Source organism: Heterodontus francisci, chromosome 44 (assembly GCF_036365525.1).
Source record: "Heterodontus francisci isolate sHetFra1 chromosome 44, sHetFra1.hap1, whole genome shotgun sequence".
NCBI lineage: Eukaryota > Metazoa > Chordata > Chondrichthyes > Heterodontiformes > Heterodontidae > Heterodontus > Heterodontus francisci.
Genome location: NC_090414.1, coordinates 19664809 through 19688895, shown reverse-complemented (window position 1 = coordinate 19688895; position 24087 = coordinate 19664809). Strand labels below are relative to the sequence as shown.

The 24087-nt window shown below is 49.4% G+C and overlaps 2 protein-coding genes across 4 annotated transcripts in view; both read right to left on the bottom strand.

Moving 5' to 3' along the window:
• LOC137355894 (pre-mRNA-processing factor 39-like) overlaps positions 1 to 1503 on the bottom strand; it is a 33976-nt gene extending 32473 nt beyond the window's left edge. Inside the window, exon 1 of the mRNA XM_068021509.1 lies at positions 1392 to 1503. Coding sequence (XP_067877610.1) covers positions 1392 to 1473 — 82 coding nt within the window. The 5' untranslated portion in view covers positions 1474 to 1503. The remainder of the gene's footprint in view (positions 1 to 1391) is intronic.
• A 3865-nt stretch (positions 1504 to 5368) lies between these two features.
• The window catches only part of syvn1 (synovial apoptosis inhibitor 1, synoviolin), a 32686-nt gene continuing 13967 nt past the window's right edge, over positions 5369 to 24087 (bottom strand). For all 3 annotated transcript variants that reach the window (XM_068021601.1, XM_068021603.1, XM_068021602.1), the window contains 11 exons: positions 22579 to 22682; positions 21624 to 21750; positions 21188 to 21287; positions 18712 to 18777; positions 15984 to 16100; positions 14274 to 14419; positions 12689 to 12841; positions 10857 to 11000; positions 10400 to 10586; positions 9729 to 9877; positions 5369 to 9244 (listed from right to left, as the gene is read on the bottom strand). In XM_068021601.1, the coding sequence (XP_067877702.1) occupies positions 9093 to 9244; positions 9729 to 9877; positions 10400 to 10586; positions 10857 to 11000; positions 12689 to 12841; positions 14274 to 14419; positions 15984 to 16100; positions 18712 to 18777; positions 21188 to 21287; positions 21624 to 21750; positions 22579 to 22682 (1445 nt within the window). In that variant the 3' untranslated portion in view covers positions 5369 to 9092. The remainder of the gene's footprint in view (positions 9245 to 9728; positions 9878 to 10399; positions 10587 to 10856; positions 11001 to 12688; positions 12842 to 14273; positions 14420 to 15983; positions 16101 to 18711; positions 18778 to 21187; positions 21288 to 21623; positions 21751 to 22578; positions 22683 to 24087) is intronic.

Below are 24087 nucleotides of genomic sequence, written 5' to 3'. Positions count from 1 at the left end.
GGACAAATTTCATGCTTCTTTTCTTTCAGAACATTCTGCTTACTAGTTATAAAGAAAACGGATATGGAATAAGCGGACATTTGGGAGGGTGGTTGGACTTAGGAGGATTTACAACAAAACCTCTAAGGAATATGTCCGATCAGAATCAACAACACTGGAGACCAGGAGAAAGTTTGAGCAACTACACTGGAGCAGGTTATCAGTGGGACATAGGGCACAGCATGGCACCTTTCATGTACAGCTGCAGTGTTGCATGCTTTGCAGAATTCATAAGTGGCGGTGGAAAGTTCCACAGGAATACAGACACTTAACCAAAAGCCATATTGCAGCATTGAAGCAAAAGACTTGCATTTAACAAGCACCGTTCTTTATTCATTGGCTGCAAAGCACTTTGAGACATCCGGTAGTCATGAAAGACACTATATAACAGAGAAGGCTGAGGGGAGATCTGATTGAAATGTACAAAATTTTGAGGGGCCTGGATACAGTGGAGGTGAAGGGCCTATTTACATTAACTGAGAGATCAGTGATTGGTAGAAAAATTAGAGGGCAGATGAGGACATTTTTTTTCACCCAAAGGGTGGTGGGGGTCTGGAACGCACTGCCTGAAAGGGTAGTTGAGGCAGGAGTCTGGATACGCACTTCAAGTGCTGTAACCTGCAGAACTACAGAGCAAACGTTGGAAGGTGGGATTAGACTGGATGGATCATTTTTCAGCCAGCGCAGACTGGATGGTCCAAGTGGCCTCTTTCTGTGCCGTAAACCTTCTATCGGTTCGATAACGGCAAGTCTTTCCCCCTTTTACACCACCTCAGGCCATCACAGCCAATGAAGTACTTTTGAACTGTCGTCACTGTTGGTAATGTAGGAAACGCAGCAGCCAATCTGCACACAGCAAGCTCCCACAGACAACAAGGGGGAGGGCTACATACATCACCCCCTGTACTGTTCAATGGGGGATGGATGTTACTTCCGGGTTCCCATCCGGGTCTTTTCTCTCCTCCACCCCCCCCCCCCCAAAGAAAAATCTGGTCTCTGCGCCTGCGCACAGCGGCTCCGCAAAGGCCGGTCGTCGGCGCCATTATTTGCGGTGTTTCCCCGCATCTCGGAACCAGGGAGAGTAAATTCAAGGATAGTGATGGTAGACGACGTCCCTCAGTCTCTTCCCCCCTGCTCTCACCTCACAATAAGCCGGCGTCCATTCCCCCACCCACCCACTCAACCATCCCCACCCGTCATCGGAAACCCCAAGGAGGCGGGGGCGCCCGTTTGATCCGGTCGCGGCGTCGGCGACCAATCTCGTCCACCTCCCTCTCCGTTAAATAATATCGGCGCTTTTCAACCGGACCGCTCCTTTTCTCTCGATCGGTGACAGGACCGCGCTCACTCACCGCCCGATGGAGCCGATGCCGGCGGATTCAGCTTCGGCTCCGACCACGGATTCTCCGCCGCCTCCATCACTCCCGTCACCATCCTCTGAGGCACCGGAACCGGAAACTGCTGAGCGAGAGGGAGGGGTGGAGAGGAGGAGAAGTCTGAAATATCTTGTCCACTTGGATTTAAAGCCTGTGACTTCCATTTAATCCTGAAAATTATATATATTTTTTTAAAGAACTCTGGAAATGAAAATCTGGCCTCAGCAAAGAAGTGGCCACAAGCTGGCAGATCATTGTAATAGCCCATCTGGTTCACTCATGCCCCTTCGGGAAAGAAGCGACCCGGGTTCAATTCTGGGTACTGCCTGTGTGGAGTTTGCAAGTTCTCCCTGTGTCTGCGTGGGTTTTCTCCGGGTGCTCCGGTTTCCTCCCACAAGCCAAAAGACTTGCAGGTTGATAGGTAAATTGGCCATTATAAATTGCCCCTAGTATAGGTAGGTGGTAGGGGAATTGAGGGACAGGTGGGGATGTGGTAGGAATATGGGATTAGTGTAGGATTAGTATAAATGGGTGGTTGATGGTCGGCACAGACTCGGTGGGCCGAAGGGCCTGTTTCAGTGCTGTATCTCTAAATAAATAAAAATAAATAAATATGTCTCACCTGAAGGATGCACACTAACATCGGTTGACTCTTTAACTGCCCTCTGAATTGGCCTAACAAGTTACTGAGTTGTGGCACAACTAAAGACGGCCAATGAATGCTGACCTTACTAGCCACATCCACATCCCAAAAAGCCTCAGGCAACTTGAGCTGCTCCCATCAACCAAGACATATTAAATACACTGTTGGGGATGTCGTCTTTTGGCAGGGATGTTAAACTGAGGACCTGACAGCCACCATAGATGTTAATGATTCCCATGGCAGTATTCCAAGAAGGGCAGGGGATCTCTCTCCTGATGTACTGGCCGATATTTATCCCTTGACTGTGGGATCTTGCTGTGCCCATATTGACTGTTGCGTAGGCCCACATTACAACAGTGACGACAGTGCCAAAGCAGTCTGTTGGCTGTCCTGGGGTCATGACACCTGCTGTGTAAATGCAATTTCTTTCCCGCAGAAAGAGGCTCAGAAGTGGTGAAATACTAGATTTTGCTTAAAAGACTTTTGGGGACAAATATGTAGGCAATTAAACAATTGCACTGTACAGTCAAAATTGTGTATTCAGCACTGTATGAATCAATCTCTATCTTCCTCCAGCCCTACCTCCCTCCGTGCTGATATTGTCAGCTGTGGCTCAGTTGGCACTCTGACTCTTTGAGTCAGTTCAAGCTCCATTCCCTGAGCACAAGAATCTAGGCTGACATTCTAGTGCAGTGCTGAGGGCTGCTCTGTTGGAGATGCTGTCTTTCAGCTGAGATGTTAAACTGAGGCCTCATCTGTCCTCTCAGGTGAATGCAGAAGATCCTGTGGTACTATTTTGAAGAGCTGGGGCGTTATGCCGATGGCCTGGACAACATTTATCCCTGAATCAACATCACAAAAAAAACCAGATAATCTGGTTATTGCACATCACCCACCGCATTAATCGCCCACCATTGGCAGCATACCTTCAGTGGTCCAGGCTCACTATCAGATTATGTTTGACAATGCGCCTGTGAAGAGTTTTATGGTGTTTTAATGCACTGAAGGTATAAATGCAAGCTTTTGTTTCTAAACTGATCTCATCCACTCTTAAGTGCTTAAAATGAGCCTTTTGTTTGAATAGCCAGTGACGATCATTGCACAGGCCTGGTGTCCGGGGTCAGCTGGGGGCACTCCTGTCTCTTTGACACGAGGTTACAGGAACACCCAGCAGTCCTGGGCTGAACATAGAAACCAGGCTGACACCCCAGAGCTGCGTTGTTGGAGGTCACGTCTTTCAGAGGGAATATTAAACCAAGATCTCGTCCAGTGGATATGGAAGATCCCATGGCGCAATTTGAACAAGAGCAGGGGAAGTTCTCCTGGTGACCTGTCCAATATTCCCCCTTCAAACAATAGCAGCAAACTGCTCATAGAATCCTACTGTGGACTGGGATGGTGGCATCGTGGCAATGTTACTGGACTAGTAATCCAGAGACTCAGACTACTGCTCAAGAGACGCGAGTTCAAATCCCAATTTGGCAACCAGGAGAATTGATAAGTTCAATTTGTAAATCTGAAATGAAATGCTCGTCACATTAATAACAACTACTAGATTGTTGTAAAAACCCACCAGGTTAGTACTTCTGGGGAGGAAATCTGCCATCCTCACCCGGTCTGGCCTACATGTGACTCCACATCCACAGCACTGTGGTTGACATTTAACTGCCCTTGGAAATGGGACAATAAATGCTGGTCTTACTACATCCCAAGAATACATTTTTCATCTGACAAATATGCTTAAACAACTGATACTGCATTCCAAAGTAATCTATTATGGCTCAGTGTCAAATTTTGTTTTATATTCCTCCTCTAAAGAGCCATAGGAAGTATTACTATGTGAAAGGTGCCATCTCAATGCAAGTTGTTGCTGTGAAACGCTTCCAGGTGTTTCTGAGACATGACATCATGCTAAATAAATGCAAGTTTAAAAAAAAATAATGCTAACACATGCCCCGTGGCATTGCTCGCTGTTACAGGAGCATTGTACCATTTATCACTATTTCATTATATTAGTATACTATGAAATGCACAATGTGTTGTTTTTCTTCTGCTGAAGTGATGTGCCTCATTTGACCTTCCCCTTTAAGGCCTCATGACGTTAAAGTTGTTGTATCCATTTCACCAGGCCCAACAAAGGAATGTGACTCCAGTTCTCTGGCTTGCTGGTTACGGGTTCTGCTTGCATTAGGTGCCCAAGACAGGTCCTTATAGAGTTTACGATACTAAATGATATGGAAAAGGTAAATTAGGGACACAGTCTCAAACTCATTTGTGCCAGAACCACAGGGGAGATGAGAATTTTTTTTTTTTTTTAAATGCAGTGAGTTGAGGTGTATCCCTGAGAGAGCCTGTAGCCCACAGCGGGCAGACAAGATCCCAAACTGTTGGAAACTCTTAATGACTTTGTCCCATCTCAACACCACGCTCGCCACTGTCAATAGCTCCACTGCAGGCTCTCAGCCCACAATCCGAAATGTCACTCCAGTGCACTGCTGAAGGAGTGCTGCTGCTGCACTGGCACAGCTGCTTTGCTTCAATTTAATGTTAAATTGGAGGCTCGGCCTGCCCGTTCCAGGAGACTGTAAAGATCCCAATGGCCTGAGTGGAAGAGGTCTGCTGTGTCCTTGCCTGTAATCTTACTGAAACAGATTATCCAATTATTTATCTCATTGCGATTTAATAGATCTTTGTGCAAATTGGCTTTTGTATCGGCATACGTCACAACACTGACATGACTTCATAGTATGCAAATTGATTCAGGGCATCTCAAAGGGGTGGCAGATGCTGTATAATTCCAAGCCATTCTCTTGTAAGCAACTGTATGCTGCCAAGGGCTTAATGTTTTAATATTCATTTGAGATGTGGGCATTGGTCATTTATTGCCCATCCCTAATTACCCTTGAGGAGGGGGTAGTGAGCCCCATTCTTGAACCGCCGAAGTCCTTGGGGGTGTAGGTACACCCGTTCTGCTGTTAGGAAGGGAGTTCCAGGATTTTGACCCCGTGACAGTGAAGGAACGGCCGAAATAGTTCCAAGGCAGGATGGCGTGCGACTTGCAGGTGGTGGTGTTCCGATGCAGCTGCTGCCCTTGTCCTTCTAGGTGGTAGAGGTGCCAGGGTTGGAAGGTACTGTCGAAGGAGCCTTGCCGAGTTACTGAAGTGCACCTTCTAGATGGTACACACTGCTGCCACTGTGCGGCGGTGGTGGAGGGAGTGAATGTTTCATATGTGCCACATGTTAGCATAGCAGAAATGGTTGTGATAGAAAAATCACAGCCATTAGACTTTTGTATAGACAATGCAGGCGAGACAGAACCAGCAGGATTTATTGTGCAGTATGTACAATTCCAGCTATTAAAATTTTATACAATATATACAAATTAAATAATCAACCACAAAACCCTCACCTCTATAGAGCTCTTGGAATTAATGCAAGGAATCTACTGGTAAACCCTAACCTGAACATGACAGAGAGGAGGTTGTTTCTGCATTATCCTACGGCCACACTCCGCATGCCCTGCATCCAATTACCTCCAACCAGTGATCCCAGGGAGGCGCCCGGAAATGACGAGCGGCCTGCCCGAGACAAATGGGGACCCTCTCGTTTTAGATCAGCATGTAGCCTGCACTCCGTTCCTAGCTGACTGGGGGAAACGGAGGTGCCAATCACGTGACCAGGGAGTAACGGAGGATTGAAACTTTAAAAAAAAAAGAAACTGGCAGCCTAAATCCTCAGGGAGCATCTGAGAAAGTGTTAAACTGGCTGACAGAACAGATGTCAAAACTAATCAGTGAGGAGTTAAAACCCACGATAGGACAGGAAATGGACAGCTTCCCATGCAGCGGAGTTACCATTATCCCAATCAGTAACTCAGCATCCCGACCAACGTCTTGCTCCAGGTTCACCCAGTGAAATACTGCATCGCAGAGCGATGGACGCCTGTCACACACTGAGCCTGATTTCAATCATCGCACCATGGGCACTTGTCAAATGGAAGCCAGGCACCACCCACAGGGAGTGAAAATTAACTACAGACCTAACGGGTGTCCTTTCATTCAGTGTGTGAAAGCTGGGCAACACCCCGCCACCATCCCATCGCCGAGCAGCCTTCTTTTCCGGGACAGCGAGGAATGTGAAGTAGTAACAAGTCAGGACTTGAGAGCTACAGCCAGCTGGGCTGCAAACGGTAGAAGGTGCACAGCAATGAGGGAGCACAGGCTGCAGAAAGACCCCGAGGTATCGGAGGACCATTGACACACTGAGAGCGAGGAAGATTCCCTGCAATATTTTGGAGCTGTCGTTCCAGTAGGATAGAGCAGTGGGAATTGTAAAAAGCCACGACAACTGAAGCCATGGACTAACAGTAAGCTACAATAATACAAACTCCTTGATTCAGATCGCATCTGCAAATTTACTTGTGACCTATGGCCCCCACCCGACCACATGCATCAATTGCCCCCTCCTCTCCAAACAATGCTGATTATCACTGGGGGGGGGGTGGGGGGGGGCATACATCCCTCGGCAGCCCCTGTGCTCATTCATGTGCGTGTGTGTGTGCTGAGTGAGAGTGTGCTGGCAGATTTAAACCCTATCTGATCCTCATTTGGCACCCACCGACACATGATTTCCAGCAGGAATTGGGAGTGCAGGTTCCGCCTGCAGTAATTGATGGAAATGACATGCATCTCGACCAGGAGATTCCAAGAGTCAGCGTGTGGCCCACAAACGGGTAGGGGAAGGGTCACAAGTAAATTTGCAAGCGTGATCTGGGTAGAGGAGTCCGTCTCATTGTCTCGAGGGTGTAAGGTGAACCCGTTTCAGCCACATGCAGTGAGCTCGCGAGGGAGCCTGTGACCAGTAACAAAGCTGACCTCCCGCTCCCACTGGCGGTGGGGCTGTACAGCCGCGTGCGGCGGCCATGAGTCCCCTGCAGGAGACAAGTCCACATCCTCCTCCCCCACTTCCTCACCAAACAAGGGAGCTAATTATACTTCCTGTGATCAGCTGACTCAACAGAGACAGGGAAAGGGAGGGAAAAAAAGACTCCCGATATTCCTGGTTTGTATGGCTGTGTCTCACTGATTGGGGAAGGTGGGGTGGAGGTTCTTTCTACTGAAGTGGCTGAAGGCGGAATTCTGTCGAGCAGCTTTTCCAACAATACTACCGTGAAACTCCACAGATTAACCCTGTGAAATGAATCACAGGCCTTTTTTTTTTAAAAAAGAAAAAGTTATTTGCCCCTTCCAGTGTGCAGCACTAAACTCTTTCTGTCCCAACGCACAATTCAAATCTTTAACCGGGGAGGGGTGCCCAGGAAAAACAATATTTAGAAAAGCACACACGTAAAGCGGTGATGGTGGTGAGACTGTCTCTCCTTACGCAAGAGTTTCCACTGTCCTCAACAGTGTTAAAACCACTGGGAGGAAGAGGGTAGGGGAGTGGAGGATGTCGCAGTGAACTTCTCCTTCCTCTATCCCGCAGGTCTGGTGAGCGGCAAGTTACTGATAGGATCCACTTGTGGCGCACCAACTGACTGACCCTGTAAAAACACGGGACGGACCCAGAATAAGGGGAGGAAATCACGGGCACAGACCACTTCACTAGCTGCGGTTGAGGGCGGAATCTTTAAATAAAGTCGGAAACATAGTGCTCTGATCAACCGGGGGCGGAGACGGGACAAGGGGCACCCAAACCAACCCCCTCGCATCTCTTTGTAAAGTCACTACATACAGCGACCGCAACTCCTATTAATAATCTTTCTTTAAACAAAAAGTAGGGACTTTCCTACAAGGATTTAAACATTAAAAAAAAATGCTTTAAGCAAAAGGTAAAATTAAATCATCAACCGCCCATCTACTCAAGCCCCAAAGTCGCAGACTGTATCTATTTCCTTTGAAATCAGCTGTCTTTTTAATCCTATTGTGCAGAGGAAAAGTTGAACTGCTTAAAGTGCCACTCTGGAACAACTCTATTAGCTCAGGTCTCCTGCCTTAAAGGGAAGGATGTTTGGCAATACAGACAAGATTCCTCCTTCCACTAAATAAAAAGACAAACATGTACTTGTTTGTAACCAATTATTCCTCTGCTACATTTATACCCTTTCTGGGCTCCCTCACTCAGACATTCAACCAAGTGAGTCATATTCACAAACGAGGAGGTGAATACTGACTTTTTAAAAACAGAAATGAGGGGACGCGAGAGCTGGATCATTTTAACGCAGCTACATCTTCCGGTACGCCGAGACTTACTCTCTGTGAAATGGCTTCAATACTCTTATTTGAGGTGTGTCACGCTTCCCCACTCCCTCAGGCTGTGCATGCATAGAAGGGGGGGGCGGTGGGGCGGTGGGAAGCACCGAAACTTTGGTGTTGGGGTGCCCAATAAATGAAAACGTTCATTCCAACACTGGTCAGGTGGTGGCAGTGTTTTGGAAGATGGGGTGGGGAAAGAGAGACGGTCACCAACATGAGTCAAAGTGCGGCATGACTGCAGGCTGAATCCGTAAACCGCTGAGGCAACACTGAAGCTACACTGCCAGATTCTCAGAAGCTCCTGGTGTTTGGGGGAGGTGGGGGTGTAACACCTGGTGCCAGAGCGAAGGGGGGGTGGGGTGGGGGTGTGCTGCACTGCCCCTCAGATACCCTTTGTGAGAGGTCGCAGTGAGAATTGTGTGGAAACCCAATTAAATCAATCACTTAACAAGATCTTGGCTGCGTTTCAAACGTCAGGTTGCATGAGAGAAAAGGACAGAATGAGAGTTTACAGCTGGTGTATCTGTTTTTTTTTTACTGGAGTTTCTCCATATTCTCAGACCAGCTGCAGGGCAGTTGGCAGCGACTTTCAAAACTTGGATCTCCTGCGTTATCACAGAATCAATGGCACTTGGTGTGGATCTGTGGGAGGATGAAAAAACACCCTTCCATGTAAAGGTCATATTTCAGCCTTCTCTTGGCCCAGCCTGAACCACCACCCCCCCTCCCACCTCCCCCCGCCTCTGACCGGCATTAAGCCGCGTAGTCCGATCCAAGTGGTCAGTGTTGGGCACTGGGCAAGTCGAGTTTCCGCAGCCGCCGTCGGCGCAGTTCTGCGGCGTCCGGCTCGCTAAGCAAGCCTTTCTCGTCGTCTGGGAGATCAGCCAAGTCGGGTATGGAGTATCCCACTGCACCTTCCAGATCGCTCTGCCCTGCAAACGTCAAAGAAGACCAGTTTCAGCCCTTCACCCAAGCTACCACCGCGAAAGGTATAAAAGTACAGGACTAAGGAGAATTTCTCGCTTCCCTCAAACCTTCCCCCCCACCCCACCGAGGCACCTTATAGACCAGGATGAGGGGCTTCCGCGTTCAGTGGAGTTACAATGTCCTTGTAACTCGGTCCTTTGAAACGAGGGAACAGCTGTCCTGGACACACCAGCATTCACAAATTACAGGGAATTCTCTCCATCCTTTTAAACTGTTAGTTACCTTGATCCCATTTCCCCAGGCCTTAATGCTTCTAATCGTTTCCTGTGTGGAAAACTGGTCAGAGGTGTTCTGAAAGTCCACATACATCACATCCACTGTGTTTCCCCCCCAACCCAACATAATCAGTCACCTCCTCGAAGAATGCTAAACTGGAGCCCCCACACCCGGTCTCCAACTTCCCCACCAACATTATGTGGAAACTGGTACCTATTTCCTCGGGTTGCGAGAGAGGCTGTGTAGAGGTGCTGTCGGCTGCAGGAGGAGAGTCTCCCGTTGAATCCATCTGTGACCCAGATGCCAGATCCGCAGACTCTGTGCTCGGTGCCGAACTCGCGGTTGTCGTTGGCCTGGGGGGACTAGAGAAAAGGAGCAAAGTCAGTCCCCTTCAAAAACCTATTCTTTAAAATTTCCTTCACGAGGGTCCCCGGCGTCCTCCAAACCCGGATGCTGGTTGTCCTCAGACCCTGGACCAAAGTGTGAGCCCGGACATTGAGCGACGGTGAGGCTGAAAGACTGTGGAGGGCATCATATGTCAGCCCAATCTTGGAAATTCCTATCCAGTGGGATGAGGGATTAAGAAAACAGCTCTTTCAGAGCTGAATGGGGCAAAGGCAAGGCTCTTTCAGAAACAGGGTAGAGTACTGATGGGCAGAATGGCCTCCTTCTATGCTGTAAAAGTTTATGATTCTGTGTAGTCCGCAGAGGCTAGGGAGAAAAACCAGATGCTTCTGGTTTGAATTTTACACTTGCCAGCATATATTAACTGACCCAGTGGAGGGGCGGGTGAGCGACGACCCTTTCAGTGGTAACTTTGCACAAGGACAGTAAAACCTGGCCTGGTTTGCTGGGTGATTGAGCCTCGCAACAGCTCAGCCTACCTGAGTGTAGCGACGACCGAGAGGTACTGGTGAATCTGGACCATGGCCGCGTCCAGCAGGGTGTGAATGTTCTGAAGACACTGGAGCCGTGCTTCCAGGTTCTGCCGCTCCTGTCCTTCCATCGCTCGCAGCTCCTCTTCCGTCAGTCCTGCAAAGCCCGAAGGTGGCATCGGCATTGGGGGCATTCCTAGAGCAGAAAAATAAACAAAAAGGGGCAACAACTTGAGGGATTCCAATTATATCTGTAACGCCCAAACCTCCCCCAGCCGCTCCAATTTTATTTCCTCCTCTCCCCGATGTGCCAGTCCTTGCTGGGATACAGTTCCACGGGGGGCTGGCTCCCCTCCACACAGCCAGCGGGCTAAACACGACAGAGTCCCAATAAACGGGAGGAGGAGGACAGGCGTATGCTAATAAATCGATCACACCAAGACCCTCAAACTGCATCCATACTTACCAAACGGAGGAGGTGGCATTCCCACCCAAGGAGCTGATGGGAAGGGAGGAAAGAAGGGAAATCCTGGGATCGATCCAGCAGGAGGTGGCTCCAAACTGGTCCCCGCCAAGGTGTCGCCACTCCGCGATCCTTCACCATTGGCAGCTGGAATTTAAAAGCAGGTCAATTAGTGGAAAGGTTCATCGCTCAGCAGCAAGGATTGGAAATCAGAAGCCTTGTGGCTTGAAGTTACTGTACCCTGATTACACCCCAAAAGTAACCGATTGGCCGCAAAGCGCTTTGGGACCCAACCACCCACCGACCGACCCCCAAGGTCTTAACCTCCCACGGTCGTAAGGTTCTTTGTTCCTTCTTTCCACTCCAGATGAGACCCAAATAGGATGGGGTGGGGAATGCTCACCTTGATGAGTGATGCTAATGTTGCAGCTCAGGGGCCCACCCTGTGCAGCCACCCTGTGTGGTAGCCCTGGCTCAGTGGGTGACACTCCTGTCACGAGTCAGAAGACTGTGGGATCAAGCCCCACGCTGGAGCCCACAATCCAGGCTGACACATCTAGTGCAGCACTGAGGGAGTGCCGCTCTGTCGGAGGTGCCGTCTTTCCAATGAAAGGTTAAACAAGATCCAATGGCACTGCTCAAAAGCAAGGGCGTTATCTATCCCTCAACCAATACCTAAAGAACAGATGATGATCTGGTCATCATCGCACCACTATTTGTGGGAGCTTGCTGTGCACGAATTGTTGTAATATAAGCCAGTGACCCTGCTTCAAAATGACGTCATGGGCGCTGAAGTGCTGTGGAACAGTCCCGGTATCGTGAAAAGTGCTGCAGAAAGTTCTCTTTCTTTTGATGAAGTCAATGTAACAGCTGTGTGCGCGGGGGTGGGGGATGGGGGGTGGGGGGGGCTCTGCGTAAACTTGGGCTGTGCACGGATGGCTGCATTTTTCCAAGCAGGCAAACTAGCCTCGAGGCTAACTTCCAAACGTCTTCAGTCAGCTCCTGAACGCTTCCCTCCCATTTCACATTCTGTGCATGTGTTATAAAACAAAGTCAGGAGCTTGATCTTCTCTCACCATTGCGTTGCAATTCTGAATAGCTCCTTAACCTCGTGATGGTCTTGTTTCGGTGTCTGATGCTCTTCTTGGATTCCATCTGCACATCGAACGAGGCTCAGGACAGCTGAGGCCCAGAGCCCTTCTCCTTCATTGTCCCTCGGCTGTGTGGCCTGGCTTGTTCACGACATCATGTTAGATGCTGTTGACCCTCTGTGAGGTCACCAGCTGCTGACACGATGACTGCAGCAGGACGGAGACAGAAATCCCTCCAAGAGCAGCAGCGGATACACCACACGTACCATCGAGCATTGGCCGTGGCCCAAGCGGGCAGCGCTCCCACCGCAGTTACAGCATCATGGGTTCAAGCCCCACCCCGGGGAACCCGAACACCAAATCCAAGCCGACTCGAAGGCAATGCTGCATTGTCGGACGAGACGTTAAACCAAGGCCCCACCTACCCTCTCAGGCGGACGTAAAAGATCCCACGGCCTCGATGCAAAGACGAGGAGGGGATTCCTCTCCAGTGACCTGCCCAATATTTATCCCTCAACCAACATCGAACACAGATTATCTGATCATTGGCACATTTGTGGGATCTCGCTGTGCGCAAATTGGCTGCCAAGTTTCCTACATTACAACAGTGACTACACTTCAAAAATGTATCTCATTGGTTACAAAGCACTTTGGAATATCTGTTGCGGTGAAAGGTGCTTTAGAACACAATTTCTTTTTTTTTTGTCTTTGCAGCAAGCGTCGTCGCCCCGGGTTACTGCTTACCGTTAGTCTGGCCCTCTGTGCCTGAGGGAGCTGAAACGCTCGGCTGTGGCGTGTTAGGAGCTGCACCAGGCGCCTGTGGGAAGAGATTCTGGCCCATAGGTGGCCAGAAAGGGAACATCCCGGGTGGAAATGGCGGCATCATCCCCGGAGGCACTGGAAACAGAAGGACAGCAGCAATGACGAGACATGGCAGAGTGCTCACTCACACCAGTTACAATCAGAGTTAGCACAAAGAAGCCAGGCAGGGGGAACGGTCCTGCCCTCTCTCGCCCTACCTCTGCAACCTCGGTCGTCTCCTTTCGATCCCTCCCTCACTACCTCTGCATGTTCCCTCAGCTCTACGTTCGCCTCAGAGTTAGTAGGTTGCAGGTTTAAGCCCCACTCCAGAAACTTGAGCACGTAATCCAGGTTCACACTACTGAGGGTGCACTGCACTTTCAGAGGAGCCTTGCTTTGGACGGACGCTCTCAAAGCTGGAGGGGAGAGATCTCCTGGCACTATGTGGAAGGGCAGCAGGAGTGTTCTCCCTGGTGTCCTAGCCAATATTTACCCCTCAACCAACAGCACAAAGTATGGTTTAATTGTTCACTTATCTCATTGCTGTTTGTGGGAGCTTGCTGTGCACACATTGTCTGCGCAGTTTCCTCTAACAGTGGCTACCCTTCAAAAAAAAAACTTCATTGGTTGTACAGTACTTTGGGACGTACAGAGGTTGTATATAAATGCAAGCTCCCGCTTTCTACGTTTCAGGGCCTCATCCTTTCACCCTCTTCAAGCGCCACAGTGCAGCCCACGCTCTTTGGGGGTTTCTGCCTCTGATCTCGTGGGTCGTACTGGTCCCAGCCCTTCTGCTTTTGAACCTCTCAGCTCTGCTCCTGCCTTTCACTTCCCACAAGATCCTTCTCCAGACCAGGCTCTCCAGACGATGCAGTCAATCGCTTCCCCCCGATCTGCCCATTTCCCCTGAAACTTTGTGATGCTTACTGTATTGAAGCTAGTACGGAATGTCAAGCCCCTTCAAGCATTGCGCAAAGTACCCATTTGAGCGCAACTTTTATTTGAGTAACGTGTTGGTGTTAAAATACTCAAAACAGCTTCACGATAATCGATTAATCCGGAACGTAGACGTTAGTGCACACGGGAAGGGCGAACTGTTCAATGTAGGCATGGGAGAGAGTTGTGTATTTCACAGGAAAAGGATTGGCCATTCAGCCCCTCAAGCTTGTTCTGTCCCATTCAATGAGATAATGGCTGATCTGCGACTTAACTCCCCCCCCCCCCTCCACCAGAGGAAATAGTTTCTCTCTATTGATCCGATCGAATCTTTTAATCATCTTAAACCCCTCGATTAGATCATCCCTTAATCTTCTACACTCGAGGGCATACAGGCCCAGTTAGTGCATCCTGTCCTCGGAATTTAACCCTTTTAGCCCCAGTATCATTGTGGTGAATCTTCACTGCAACCCCGCCCCCTCCGAAGTCAATATATCTTTCCTGAGGTGCGATACACAGACGCTCACTGATCACAGATAGGAAGTGGTGGGTGGTGGGGGGTAGGAGCGGAAGGCTTTAGGTTGCGACTCACGGTTGGGTTGCTGGGGTACCAGGGGAGTCTGCGGCATCTGCGGCTGAGGCTGCTGCGGCGGCGTCTGTGTGGGAAGCGTGACCCGCAGCACATCCATGCGACACGTGGGGCAGGTCTGCTGCCGCTGGAACCAGGAACGGAGACAGCTGCGGGACAAACAGAAAAAGGAGGTTACAACCTAGCCGGGCGGCCGAGGGAGCACAAGGTAATCCAGCGCCGGCGAAACGCGCGAGGTGCGCATCTGAGCAAGCCCAGGCAACGGGGCAAAGTGGAGGCCAGGCACGGGCAACAAACACATACCCCCAGTGCAGCGGGACAGCCAGAGCATGATACTCTCAACCACAACGACCATTAGCATTACAGTCGTCCTGCTGGTTTAGTGAGCGAGTGAAAGCGTCACTGAACATGACGTACCAGAAGATTCCTGGGGCCTCAGTTATCTGACCAGGAGCCAGGGGTGGGTTGGACGTGGGGGGGAGAAAAAAAAACTAGCATGACACTACCTACAGTTGAATAGCTGGGATGACTCACATCAGTGCTGTGATGGCTGATGTTGGTTGAGAGATAAGTATTGGGCCCAGGACGCCTTGGAGAACTCCCCAACTCTTTTACAAAATAGTGGCCGTGGGATTTAAAAAAAAAAAAATGTCCGTCTGAGAAGGCAGACGGGGCGGCAATTTAAAGTCTCATCCGAAAGTCGGCACCTCCAACAGCGCAGCACTCACTCAGTACGGGCACTGGGAGCATTAGGGGCTCGTTCGGATTCAAAAAAGGTGAGAGTGGCACTCACTGAGAAAGGAAGCATCACCAATTCGTGGCTCGTGCTGAGTCGGTTAACCTCGGCCAGGGGGAAGGTTGGGGCGTCACAAGTAATTTCATTTCCCACGGGCTAAGAAGCAGAAAGCAAACCAGTCACAGTTCCTGCAGCGGATCACTATCTGTTGGTGCCCAGCACGCAAGTGTGGATGTAGAGTACAGAACAATCGAGCATGGCTACAAACGCTTCCCATGGTCGAATTTCCTGCTAATCCCCATCGTTCAGCCCACACAAAGAATGGCCACTTGGATAAAGTGCTGCCTGCTTGCTGAATTTCATGGAACACTGACCCAGAATTCCAAAGATTCACAACCCTCTGAGTGAAGAAGTTTCTCTTTGTCTGGGTCCTGAATGGCCATCCACTGATCCTGGGACTGTGGCCTCTAATCCTAGTCCCTCCAGCGAGGGAAAACAGTCTCACCATCTGTGTTTATTTAGCCCCTTGGGGTGTCCCTATGGCACTTAACACACAACAAATTCATTGTCAGGCTGGGTTAGGTAGGCGAGGAAAAAAAAAAAGGCTGCCATTTTGCACACAGCAAGATCCCACAAAAAGCAAATGAGGGGAACGACTGCTTAAGCGGTTCTTTGGCGACGTTGATCGAGAGGAATATTGGCCAGGAAATTCTGGGCCTTCATCCAATCCTGTAATGGGATCTTTAACATCCATCTGTGCAGGCAACGGGGCCTGGGCTAAAATGTCTGATCCAAAGGAAATCTCTGAAGATTGGAGGAGGAGATTATTTTAAATCAACAAAGTTTTATTTTTACGTTTATCCTCAGTTTGATGGTGTGAATTTTCAGTCTCTGTGGCGCCTGGATTAATTTGAGTTGTGGATCGAGGGGTTCTGTGGGTTGAGTGTTCCCACCCTGGCTGGTAGCCCGCACCTCACCTGGTGTGGAAGATGTGGTTACATGGCAGGCGTTTGGCTCCAGTCACCATCTCCTCGCGGCAGATGATGCAGACATTGTCAGTCTGCTGCAGCTCTTCTGGGCTGGCGTCCGGGTACCTGCGAGAGAGAGAAGTGAGGTCACGTTATTCTCCCGCCTGTATGGATATTTCCCACCGGACCCACAGCGCCAGTGGTGGAACATTGCTACAGACTCAGCAGAGGGGAGTAGCATTCCAATGGGCAGTGACACGAGATATCTGCCCAATCTCCAGGGTACAGTATTTCAGTCACTGCAGCACCCCCACAATCATCCTTAACAACCATCTTACCACCTCTTCCCTCAAAAGGATTTTTAAAATTTTAATTCACTTCTCTTTAACCGCTCCCCCCCACCCCCCAAATCAAGTTTTCCCAATTTCCTCCAGGTAGCCGCCTCTGCATCTTGTAAACGATGGAAAGATGTTCAGTGTGGGACAGGCTACAAAAAGGAAAAATTAAAATGAAGACATTTGGCTTTTATTAAAGGACACCAGGCGCAGGGCTCTCGTTGTCGAGAGTGACTGACATCAAAGTCACTAAACAGCATGCCGAACACCCAGCAGTAGCACAAAAGAAGATGTCTGTGGTTGTTGGAGGTCAATCATCTCAGCCCCAGGACATCACTGCAGGAGTTCCTCAGGGTCGTGTCCTGGGCCTAACCATCTTCAGCTGCTTCATCAATGATCTTCCCTTCATCATAAAGTCAGAAGTGGGGATGTTCACTGACGACTGCGCGGTCTTGAGTACCATTCGCGACTCCAGATACTGAAGCAGCCCGTGCCCACATGCAGAAAGATCTGGACAATATTCAGGCTCGGGCTGATAAGTGACAAGCAACATTCATGCCAAACAAGTGCCGAGCAATGGTCATCTCAGACAAGAGAGGATCGAACCATCTCCCCTTCACATTCACCAGCATCAACATTGCTGAGTCCCCTATCAACATCCTGGTGGTTGCTATCGACCAGCTATGTAAACACTGTGGCAACAAGAGCAGTTCAGAGGCTGGGTACTCTGCAGCACAACTCAGACTGGAGGACAGTAGTCAGTGCCTTCGCTTTTTTGAGATATATAAATAAATTGGATATTGGCATAGAGAGTAAAGTTTCAAAATATGCCAATGATACAAAATTGTAGCTCTGGCCAAGTGAGGATGATACCAATTGACTAGAACAGGACATTGAATGGGATGACAAGTGGCAGATGGAATTCAATACAGAGATGAGTGAGGCAATACATTTTGGCAATGGGAGAGAGGGGCAATATATATTTAATGGCACAATTCTGAAGAGTGCGCAGGGACAGAGGGACCTGGGGGTTCACGTGCACCTTTGAAGGTGGCAGGACATAGTGAGAGCGGTCAGCAAAGCATATGGGGTTTGGACTTCACAAATAGGGGTGTTGAGTACGAAACAGGGAGGTTATGCTGAACCTTAATAAGACAGTTGAGCCACAACTAGAGTATTGCATCCAGTTCTGGTCACTGCACTTTAGGAAGGATGTGAGGGTCCTTGAGAGGGTGCAGAGGAGATTTACCAGAATGATCCCATGGATTTGAACTACAAGGTTAGGTTGGAGAAGCTGGGGTTGTTCTCCTTGGAGCAAAGCAGATTAAAGGGAGATTTGATAGAGGTGTACAAGATTATGACAGTTTAGATAAGGTAGACAAAGAAAAGCTGTTCCCATTAGTTGATGGTACAAAGACTTGGGAGGCAGATTTAAGGTTTTAGGCAAGAGATTAAGGGGGGGGGGGCCCGCATATGTGATGAGGAACTTAAAAAAAAATGCAGCGAGTGGTAATGATCTGGAATGCGCTGCCTTTGAGGGTGTTGGAGGGGCATGTGAGGGAAATAAAATTGCAGGACTACAGAGATAGAACAGGAAAATGAGGCTGACTGGATTGCTCTGGAGAGAGCTGGCATGAACTTGATGGGCTGGATGGCCTCTTTCTGTTCCGTAATAACTCTACGAGCTCCTGACTCCCCAAAGCCTGTCCACTATCTAGAAGGTACAAGTCAGGAGTGTGATGGAATACTCTCCACTTGCCTGGATGGGTGCAGCTGCAACAACACTCAAGATGCTCAACACCATCCAGGACAAAGCAGCCCACTTGATTGGCGCCCCATCCACAAACATCCACTCCCTCCACCACCGACGCACAGTGGCAGCAGTGTGTACCATCTACACTGCACTCAGCAACTCACCAAGGCTCCTTCGACAGCACCTTCCAAACCCATGACCTCTACCAACTAGAAGGACAAGAGCAGAAGACACATGGGAACACCACCACCTGCAAGTTCCCCTCCAAGCCACACACCATCCTGACTTGGAACTATATCGCTGTTGCTGGGTCAAAATCCTGGAACTCCCTTCCTAACAGCACTGTGGGTTTACCTACAGTTCCCATTAGCCGATGGTACTAGGACTCAAGAGGCAGATTTAAGGTTTTAGGCAAGAGCTGTAAATGGTTCAAGAAGGCAGCTCATGACCACCTTCTCAAGGGTAATTAGGGATGGGCAATGAATGTTGGCCTAGCCAGAAACGCCCACATGCCATGAACGAATTTTAAAAAAACACAAGTGGATGAGGGCACAGCTGAGGTCAAGCACAAAGTTCCGTCCGACTGCTAAACAGGAACACAGTAAAAAGGGCAGAGGGCGAAGGTAAGGTCACTAAGCTCAGTACTCACAGCGTGTTCATGTTGCGAATAGCTCGCCTTGACATGATGGCGTCAGTCACCGCCTTCTTGAATTGCCTGAAAACAGATACATTAGGAGAGGGTTAAGTCTGTACAACCACCGCAAGCTTCTGCTCTGACACCAGCCTCACTGCACCATCACCATTCGCGACGCACAGCAACTGATCCCACGGCGCAAAGGCAGCTGGATATTACTGGGTGGTGGGGGTTGGGGGAGGGAGGGGGTGGTGAGGTGGTGGGGTAATGACACTACTTGGAAAGGCAGGCAAATGGGTATTTAAAGTTTCCAGGTCGAGTCTAATTTGGTGGGCAGACTTCGTTCTCACAGCAAAGGCTTGCCTTTTCCTGTTCCATATTTGGGAAGGCTTTTAGAAACAAAGAAAGCCCCATACCCTTTGATCCCTTTTACCCCAAGAGCTATATCTCACTCCTTCTTGAAAACATACAATGTTTTGGCCTCAACTGCTTTCTGTGGTAGCAAATTCCACAGGCTCACCACTCTCTGGGTGAAGTAATTTCTCTCATCTCAGTCCTGAAAGGTTTACCCCGTATCCTTAGACTATGACCCCTGGTTCTGGACTCCCCCACCATCGGGAACATCCTTCCTGCATCTACCCTGTTAAGTCCTGTTAGAATTTTATAGGTTTCTATGAGATCCCCACCCTCACTCTTCTGAACTCCAGCGAATATAATCCTAACCGACTCAATCTCTCTTCATACGTCAGTCCTGCCATCCCAGGAATCAGTCTGGTAAACCTTCGCTGCACTCCCTCTATAGCAAGAACATCCTTCCTCAGATAAGGAGAGCAAAACTGCACACAATATTCCAGGTGTGGCCTCACCAAGGCCCTGTATAATTGCAGCAAGACATCCCTGCTCCTGTACTCCAATCCTCTCGCTGTGAAGGCCAACATACCATTTGCCTTTTTTACCACCTGTTGGACCTGCATGCTTACCTTCAGTGACTGGTGTACGAGAACACCCAGGTCTTGCTGCATATTCCCCTCTCTCAGTTTATAGCCATTCAGATAATAATCTGCCTTCCTGTTTTTGCTGCCAAAGTGGATAACCTCACATTTATCCACATTAGACTGCATCTGCCATGCATTAGCCCACTCACTCAACTTGTCCAAATCACCCTGAAGCCTCTCTGCATCCTCCTCACAACTCACCCTCCCACCCAGTTTTGTGTCATCTGCAAATTTGGAGATGTTACATTTAGTTCCCTCATCTAAATCATTAATGTATATTGTGAATAGCTGGGGTCCTAGCACCAATCCCTGCGGTACCCCACTAGTCACTGCCTGCCATTCGGAAAAAGACCCATTTATCCCTACTCTTAGTTTCCTGTCCGCCAACCAATTTTCTAGCCATCGCAATACACTACCCCCAATCCCATGCGATTTAATTTTACACGCTAACCTCTTAAGTGGGACTTTGTCGAAAGCCTTCTGAAAGTCCAAATAAACCATATCCACTGGCTCCCCCTCATCAACTCAACTAGTTACATCCTCGAAAAATTCCAGTAGATTTGTCAAGTATGATTTCCCTTTCGTAAATCCATGCTGACTCTGCCCAATTCTACCACTGTTCTCCAAGTGCTCTGCTACAAAATCTTTGAGAATGGCCTCTAGAATTTTCCCCACTACTGACGTCAGGCTGACTGGTTTATAATTCCCTGGTTTCTCTCTACCTCCTTTTTTAAACTGTGGGGTTACATTAGCTACCCTCCAATCTGTAGGAACTGTTCCAGAGTCTAGAGAATCTTCCAGTACCTCTTGTGCAGTCCTGGTCAGGATACCTCTGTTAAAGTAGTCCTCTCCCCCAATCCCTCCTTTTCTCTATTACTCTGTGCAAACCTCACTTACTTGTTGCTTTCAGTTTTAGCTATTCCGAACCTATCTCCAAACGTCCCATTCTGCCTCCCGGCTTCCTCACTCAAGCTTCAATCTCCAAGATTTGAGCAGTGCCGTACTGACAATGTTGCATTGTCAGGACGCGCTTTTCTGCAGATGAGACATCTGCCTGCTCTATAGGATACAGGTAGATCCCGCGACACCATTTGAAAAGGAGACTGGGGCCTTTCCTAGCCGCCCCAGTCCAACATTCCCCTCTCAGCCAACGAGGAAAATGAGCTGGTTGTTCTCGGTTGCTAGTTCTGTGGGATCTTGCTGTGCCTAAAAACGGCTGCGGTCTTTGCCCACCTGAAAACGGGAGTGCGCTGCGAAGTAGCATGCTGTGCATGAGTCACATTGGGATGCCGGAGAGGAACACTACACGGTGTTAAAAATCAGGGCTCAATTGCACGGTGCTGCTCAAACCCAATCTTTCCCAGCTCCTGAACAAAACGGAGCTCCTCGCCTCCCTCAGCTTCGGCCCTTCGCCCTACAACCTGCAGGTGCCGCCAAGCATCCTGTCGAGGAAGACTGAACTAAATATTGTGCTTTCCCCATGCGTGAACACTTACCTCATGGTCAGGTACATGGGGCGGATGGCAAACAGAGGGAACGTGTGAACCTTAATCATTATGGTCATGAAGGCCATGTAGAGTAGCACCTTAATGAAGCCTGAAACAGATGGAAAGATCAGCTTTGACATGAAGCGCATCCAGGAACCACTATAGACTACATCATTAGACATTCTGGGTTTAAGCACAGGACCATCAGTGTGAAAGTTTTCACCTAATCTTTCAATAAAGCATTGACAGCTCAGTGTACAATTGCCCCTAAAAAGTTTCTGGAATTTATCCACAATAGTTCAAGACATGAGCGAGACTTTTCATACATTGCCCCTGCTCCGCCCTATGATTTAGGAGACCCCCCTACCACCTTGCCTGTCCAGTTGCCTGCTTCCCCCACCTTTTTCACGCCAGAACCACCCGCCCCTTCCCACCTTGCCTGTACCTGTCAGGAGCTCGGTGTAGAGCATATACACGGCCTTGTTGTCCCAGGGATTCTCACTCTGAAGATCGATTGTGTGTAGAATGTATTTGATGAATATGGTCAGCACCATGGTGAGGAGGATGGCGTACTGCAAGGAAACACATGACGGAGGGTTACAGCGCCAGACCAGAGGTCACGGGATCACCATCACTACCAGACTCACGCTTGGACACAAAGCGCCATTCCTTCATCGTCGCTGTCAATATCCTGGAATTTCTTACCCAACACTGTTATGTGATCACCATCTTCTCAGGACAAGTAGGGAAGGGGAATTGTCAGAGTCACCTATATCCCAGCAGCAAGGGAGATTTCCCACAGAGAAGGAGGAGTTTACAGAGACAGACAAGTGGGCCAGACCAGAATTAAATCTTCCAGTCCGCATCCCCGCCCCCATATCACCCAGTGTTGCTCGCTGACCTACATTGGCTCCCGGTCACGCAACGTCTCGATTTTAAAATTCCCATCCTGGCTATCAAATCCCTCCATGGCCTCGTCCCCTCCCTCTCTCCGTAATCTCCTCCAGCCCCCCAAAACCTCCAACATCTCTGTGCTCCTCTAATTCTAGCCTCCTGTACATCCCCGATTTTAATCGCTCCACCATTGGCAGCCGTGCCTTCAGTTGCCTAGGCCCCGAGCTCTGGACTACCCTCCTTACACCTCACCATCTCACTTTCCTCCTTTAAGATGCTCCTAAAATCTACTTCTTTGACCAAGCTTTTTGCCATCCGACCTAATATCTCCTTATGTGGCTCGGAGCCAGAACCAGGAAATTTTTATTGCTGGTAACAAGTAGGATATCACAGTTACAGCAGCACATCTCCTTCGAAGGTAACTTTCTCAAAGGCATTCCTTCTATGCTGCTCCACTGGCCATCAGCCACCATCGCCCTCATGTATCCCCATCAGACAAGGCTCACCTCAAAGCCAAACACCAGCTGGACGGAGGCTCCCCGGGTCATGATGCTGTGACAGGCGTGGTTCACAAACAGCAGATCCAGTAGAGCCAGCAAACCCATGAGTGCTGCAGAGGAAACAAAGAAACATCACAGCTGTTTTAAAAAAAAAATCCAAGCACTAACATTTACACTCCGTAAACGGAACTCATCCCATTTCAGGCACTCGTGGCCCCAAACACTCCCAGGGCAGTAACAGCACGGGGGTTAAATCCCAAGTAAAGCTCCCTCTACACTGTCCCCATCAAACTTTCCTAGGGCAGGTACAGCACGGGGTTAGATACAGAGTAAAGCTCCTTCTACACTGTCCCCATCTAACACTCCCAGGACAGGTACAGCACGGGGGTTAAATCCCAAGTAAAGCTCCTTCTACACTGTCCCCATCAAACACTCCCAGGACAGGTACAGCACGGGGGTTAGATACAGAGTAAAGCTCCCTCTACACTGTCCCCATCAAACACTCCCAGGACAGGTACAGCACGGGGGTTAGATACAGAGTAAAGCTCCCTCTACACTGTCCCCCATCAAACACTCCCAGGACAGGTACAGCATGGGGGTTAGATACAGAGTAAAGCTCCCTCTACATTGTCCCCATCAAACACTCCCCAGGACAGGTACAGCACGGGGTTAGATACACAGTAAAGCTCGCTCTACACCTTAGTCAGTCATACGTTTATTAACTTTTACTTCTTTAATGCTTCTCTGTTGCCTGACCGTGATGACCTGTTACGTCACCCAATCATTCCACTGACCTCCTTGGTCTGTTTTCCAACAAGTGCCCTATTTATCCCGACTATATTACTCAGCACCTCTTATTCGATAGCCCTGACAAAGGGCATGATCCTGTTAGTCCCACAAATTACCTGGAGTGTTTTTTTTTTTTAAATGTTGATTTTCATATTTTGCCTTCTAATTCAATTAGTGTAAAAGGTCGGTCGGGTCACGGTTGGAGAAACATGGCACCGTGCGGTACCCCTTTAAGGCTGCCACCGGCAGCACGGGCAGATGCCAGCTGACTTATGCAGCAGCACCACCCGAAGCACGGCTGCTCCCTTAACTCCAGCGTTGGATTTAAAAGCGCCCTCTAGGTCGTGAGAGGCTCACTGTCTGTGAGCTACAGCGAAGAACCGGGGAGGACACGTCAGTGACAGCTGTGTGAAGGAGGGAGAGGGGAGATCCCTGCACTGAAACATTTAGCATCGCCTATGCAAATCCCGAGCATCCGTTGCAGCTTCTTTTAGCTGCACTCTGCGGGACCTGTGCCTTCGTGCACAAACTCATCTCTTTGTGGTGTCAGCTGTGGCTCGGTATGTAGCAGTCTCATTTGTCAGTCTGAAGGTCGTGGGTTCAAGTCCAACGCCAGAGACTTGAGCGCAGAATCTAGGCTGACATTCTCAGTGCAGTACTGAGGGAGTGCTGCACTGTCGGAGGTGCCATCTTTCGGATGAGATACTAAACTGGGGTCCTGTCTGC